Below are 5,501 nucleotides of genomic sequence, written 5' to 3'. Positions count from 1 at the left end.
ATTCTCAGACAAGTGGATTCTTGGACCTAAGTCTGTCTCTCAGCAGAGCAATGACCCTGCTGGAAAGCAGTGTCTCTCCCCAGGTGCGGGAGGGAACATCCGTGATTGCTTCAGCCTGTTTCCCAGCAGGTTCCCCTGGAGGCCCAGGGACAGCTGGAGGGAGCCCAGAGGGGGCAGAGCAAGTGCTGCCTTGGGCTGGTCCTCTGCTGCTGAGCTGGGCTGGGCTCCTGGGACAGAGGGAGCTCATGGCAAGCGGGCAGCGCTGCAGAGAGACAGCTCTGCCCAGGAGCAGGGCTGGGGGCACTGCCTGCAGGCATCGAGAGGAGACCTGCAAGGCAGAGAGAGCTTAAAGGCAGTGTGGAGTGGGAGGATGCTGAGAGCTCACTGCGGGAGAAATCTTCCCAGCCCTCTGCATGGTAAGTCTGTGGGTGCAGGGCAATAGAGCTTCAGTTCCTGCAGGGATCTCCGAAAACCGCCACAGCTGACAGTGTATGGGATCTGGCAGGGGGACTGGCTTCATTTCTCTGGTGTAGAGGAGAAGGATGTGCTCCAGAGCAGGGCTTCCCTGCTGCCCTGTCAGAGGGACAAGGTATGAAAGCTGCCTTCTCTCAGGGAAGGTTGCAGGGCTGTGAAGCCGGGTGTGCATGCAGGGGTGCCCAGGGCTGTCCTTCAGAGCAGGGTCCTGGTGTTTCAGGGGCTGAGTGATGGAGCAGGGACTTTGCTGCCTGCCAGGGTCAGCACTCAGCCTGCGCAGGGAACTCCCCATGACAGTGTGGGGAGAAGGTGTGGGTGAAAGAAATGACCCCTGGAAGGGCAGAGCAGGGTGCTGCTGCTGTCGACAGCGTGCTGTGTGGGTCAGGTTTGCTCAGAGCTCCAGCTCAGCCCTGGGCATTTCCGAGGGGACTTTCAAGAAGAACATCAAGGCAGTATTTTCCTGAAAGGTAAGGAGTCTTTGCTTTGAACTTTTATCCTCCTGGTGGGTGGGTGGGCAGTGTGACATTAAAATTTATTTGTCCCCTCTGGAGAAGGCACCGAGACCCCAGTTGTCCTTAGCACTTGTCTGAGGTGCTCCTTAACCCCTGCACACACAGAGATGTCCCTGGGCAGTGCCCGGCTGCCAGGAGGGGTCTGCAGGGCAGAGCTGAGCACACAGCGGGTGGGAATGGGTCTGTGAGCAGGGACAGGGATCAGACAAGGGGACAGAGAAGCAGCTGCTGACAGGGACAGCTCCAGGCAGCAGAGACAGGGGCAGGGAGTGAGAGGAGGGAGCTGCTCCCAGAAATGCCATGAGAGGGGGGGTTCAGGCATCTCCCTGCCATCAGCGGAGAAAACCCTTGGTCTTTTCTCCCACCCAGCAGAGCCTCTGCCTTTACGGCCATGGGGACTCAGTCACCTTCTCAGTGGCTTCAGCCCTGAAGAGAAGAAATTATCAAATACCCTACCATCTGTCCCTCTCCTGCCTCCATTGGCAGCAGGTCTGTAGTGTTTATCCATTTTTGTCCTCCTGTCCCTGCTCCTCTTGTTCTTGTCACTGGAGAGGAATGGGGAGGGGGGATTTGGGTGCATTTCAGACATTTGTCCATGTGAGTAAAATATCCCAGTCCCCTCCTAAACCCCAGGCTCCCAGTGATACAAATGACAAAACTCTCCTTTCAGGACATCCCATCTTTAGGACATTCACTTCTTTCCCTGCCAAAAGCACTTCCTTAAGGGGCGTGTGGAAACCAGAACAAATACTCAAAACAAAATCCCCAGTTTTGGTTGCATTGGCAGTGACAATGCTGAAAAGCTCTTTGATATGACAAGTGGATTTAATCTAAGATTCCCCCATGTTCCTATTTACCACCTGCTGTAGGGCAGGACTGACTCCCCTGCACCCCACAGCAGAGCCCGCTGCTCCTAGTGGCACCCTCAGCCAGCACTAAGCGTATCTCATGAAAGGGACCTGCCAAAGGGCTTCCTGAAATAGGAGAGGAGGCTTTGGTGGAGTTTCTATGAGAAATGCGTTAGGTTTAGCTCAGAGAAGTCTATTCTAACTTGTCAATCTCTTTCCCTCTTGAACAGTGCCCCATGCCCAGAAGAAGCTAATGTCCAACAGCAGCTCCATCACTGACTTCCTCCTCCTGGCATTTGCAGACACGCGACAGCTGCAGCTCTTGCACTTCTGGCTCTTCCTGGGCATCTACCTGGCTGCCCTCCTGGGCAACAGCCTCATCATCACCGCCGTAGCCTGCGCCCACCACCTCCACACCCCCATGTACTTCTTCCTCCTCAACCTCTCCCTCCTCGACCTGGGCTCCATCTCCACCACCGTCCCCAAATCCATGGCCAATTCCCTGTGGGACAGCAGGGCCATCTCCTACTGGGGATGTGCTACACAGGTCTTTTTTTTTGCCTTCTTGGCAGTAGCAGAGTATTGTGTCCTCACCATCATGGCCTACGACCGCTACGTTGCCATCTGCCAACCCCTGCACTACGGGACCCTCCTGGGCAGCAGAGCTTGTGTCCACATGGCAGCAGCTGCCTGGGCCAGTGGGTTTCTCTATGCTCTGCTGCACACGGCCAATACATTTTCACTACCACTCTGCCAAGGTAATGCTGTGGGCCAGTTCTTCTGTGAAATCCCCCAGATCCTCAAGTTCTCCTGCTCACGCTCCTACCTCAGGGAAGTTGGCCTTCTTGTGCTAGGTGTCTGTTTGGCATTTGGTTGTTTTGTTTTCATTGTTTTCTCCTATGTGCAGATCTTCAGGGCCGTGCTGAGGATCCCCTCTGAGCAGGGACGCCACAAAGCCTTTTCCACGTGCCTCCCTCACCTGGCCGTGGTCTCCATGTTTGTCAGTACTGCCTTGTTTTCCTACCTTAAGCCCCCCTCCATATCCTCCCCAGTTCTAGATCTGGTGGTGGCAGTTCTGTACTCAGTGGTGCCTCCAGCAGTGAACCCCCTCCTCTACAGCATGAGGAACCAGGAGCTCAAGGATGCCCTGAGGAAAATGATGAGCGGGTGCTTTTCAGAAGCAATTAACGCCCTGTTTTCTTCTGCAGAGCATTCATAATGGAACTCATTACAGGCTCAGCCTGTCTTCTCTGATTCTTCTTTGTGGTGGCCGTGGTGTTTTCTTTATTTTTCTAGTGATAATGTTCACAATGAAATTTTATGATTCACCCCACTTGTAATTCACTGTCTACCTGTAGAATTTGACCCTGAGGCTGTGTAAATGAGGCGCGGTGCTCTCTCTGTATTTCAACACAGTAAAGGACCCTGCAGCGACTTGTTTGCCTGAGATCCTTCCTCTGAGATCTTGGTGAAGCTGCAGGGTGTTGACTTTGTGCAGAGGGGAAGGGGAAAAGAGTCTCAGCACAGCAGCACTGCCAGGCAGCACCAGCGCTTGGTCTTCCCAGAGCTGCTCTCTTTCCACTCCCACACTCTTCTTCTCAGCTCCTGGCTAGGTGTAAGCCCTGAGTGCTCTGACATCTCGGTCCCAGTCCTGCTGTGTGGCAGGACTCTCAAGGGAGAATCTTGGTTCTGAGGAATTGCTGTATTTACACTGGCTTTGTCACTCCATCCCCGTGCCCCACTGGCCACTGTGACCAGGGTTCCCTCAGCTGCCGTCCTTGTGCTGACAACACATTTAGAGAAGCCCTTCTGGGTGCCCTCCCCATGCATGACCATTTCCAGCCACCTCCAATCTCTGGCTTTGCTGGCTCCATGCCTGCACTTACAGACCAGGTGTCTGTCTGCCTCCCGGGCAGGCTGTTCCCCCTCCAGCCTCCCTGCACTTCCTTCTGGTGTTGGACCTCCTAAGTCAGGGGGGTCCCTGTTCATCCACGCTGACCTCTTGCCAGGTCCTGCTCGACTCCCTGTGCATCAGGCTGTCTTCTTCCTGGGCTTTGAAGGACGCTGTCCCTGAAGATCCAGGAGGGACTCAAGGCCCTTTGTCCTCCAGGACAGTCTGTCCTGGGTTCAGCTGGGATAGAGTTCATTTTCATAGGAACCTGGGAGGGGGCACAGCCAGGACCGCTGACCTGAACTCGCCAAAGAGCTATTCCATACCATGTGACATCATGCTCATCATATAAATGGGGAGCGGGGTGGGGAGGTGTCTCTCTGTTTTCAGTGGGGGAACTGGTGGAGCGTCAGGTTCCCGGTAGTGAGCAGTTGCACTGCGCATCACTCGTTTTGTATATTCTTTTATTAGTACCGTTGTTGTTGTTGTTGTTGTAACTTCTCTTTTTGTGTTGTCCCAGTAAATTGTCCTTATCGCAACCCATGAGGTTCTGCGGTTTGTTTTTTTTTTTTCTTTTCCACTTTCTGGTTCTCCTCCTCATCCCACCAGAGGGGGGCAGGAGGAGTGAGCGAGTGGCTGTGTGGTCCTTTGTTACCAGCTGGGCTGAAACCACAACACAGTCCAAGCAGATCCTCAGCTACCAGAAAGCAGCTCTCCTGCAGTCCCGCACTGCCATTCTGCTAGTTGTCCTACTTCTCCACCATCTCATGGTGGTAGCAGCCATGGCTGCCCTCCTTCTTCCCATCCCCAGGCAGACCCACCCTGTCTGTCAGGAAGAGACCAGCCCTAGACAGCTCATTGAGTGTCTCTGTCAAAATGCTGTCTTTTTCAACCCTGCAGGAATCCCCTGGGTTCCTTGTGTCCAGCCCTGCTGCCCTCCCAGCAGACTGTGGGGTGCTCAACTTGCCATGTCATCGAGGACCTGTGACCATGAGGCTTCCTCCAAGGCAGGGCTCTGTGCACACCAGCCTCCCCTTTGCACAGAGCTCCCCTCCACCTCCTCACCCTCCACCTGCCTTCCTGAGGAGCCCTTGGCACCCATGGCTGCCCTCCCACCACTCCAGCTGTCCCACCAGGGCTCTGCAGTCCCCGTGGGCTGGGGGGGCACGTTGCTGCCTGCCCAGCAGAAAGGACAGTGCTGGGGAGGGGAGAGGGGAGGCAGGTAAAGGGGCAGGGTTGTGGGAGGCTGGGTGGGAGGTGACTCCTGTTGCCGGAAGAGGATGATGCAAGGAGAGGCATGGTAGGTGGGAGGTGGATTTTGAGGTCACTTCTTTGGAAAGAACCCAATTGGCCAGGTGCTGAGGCAGGCCCAGTGCTGTCACCTGGAGTGTCGGAAAACCCACCCAGCAGTGCTGAGATCTTGGGAGAGGGGAGATGCAGAGGAAGGTGAAGATGGAACAGCTGGGAGGTGGAGTGTGAGGCCATTTCTCTTGCTGCTTGACTTGTTGCATCACAAACCCCGATGTGGCACATGTGGCAGCTCATTCAGTGGAGAGGGGTAGAGGTAGGCAGAGCCAACATGGGTGGGCTGTTGTATGTGAGCTCATGACAGAATTAATTGATTTCATAGTATCTTGTATGGCGCTATGTTTTAGATTTGTGATGGAAACAGTGTTGCTAACAGACACAGTGTTGCGTGGTGCTTAGTTGCTGGCTGCGGTTAAACCACGACAACTTGTTGCATCACAAACCCCCATGTGGCACATGTGGCAGCTC

General features: G+C 54.8%; 1 protein-coding gene across 1 annotated transcript; it reads left to right on the top strand.

The window, feature by feature from the left end:
* The first annotated feature begins 220 nt into the window (after positions 1–220).
* Positions 221–3,053, top strand: LOC138682867 (olfactory receptor 14J1-like). The gene is made up of 2 exons (XM_069774394.1): positions 221–416; positions 2,065–3,053. The coding sequence occupies exons 1-2, from the start codon at positions 371–373 to the stop codon at positions 3,051–3,053; spliced, it is 1,035 nt and encodes a 344-aa protein (XP_069630495.1). The 5' UTR covers positions 221–370.
* Positions 3,054–5,501: the final 2,448 nt, after the last annotated feature.

Source organism: Haliaeetus albicilla, chromosome 29, assembly GCF_947461875.1.
Source record: "Haliaeetus albicilla chromosome 29, bHalAlb1.1, whole genome shotgun sequence".
Classification (NCBI taxonomy): domain Eukaryota; kingdom Metazoa; phylum Chordata; class Aves; order Accipitriformes; family Accipitridae; genus Haliaeetus; species Haliaeetus albicilla.
The sequence above is the reverse complement of the archived record's forward strand: the minus strand, read 5'-3'. Positions and strand labels throughout refer to the sequence as shown.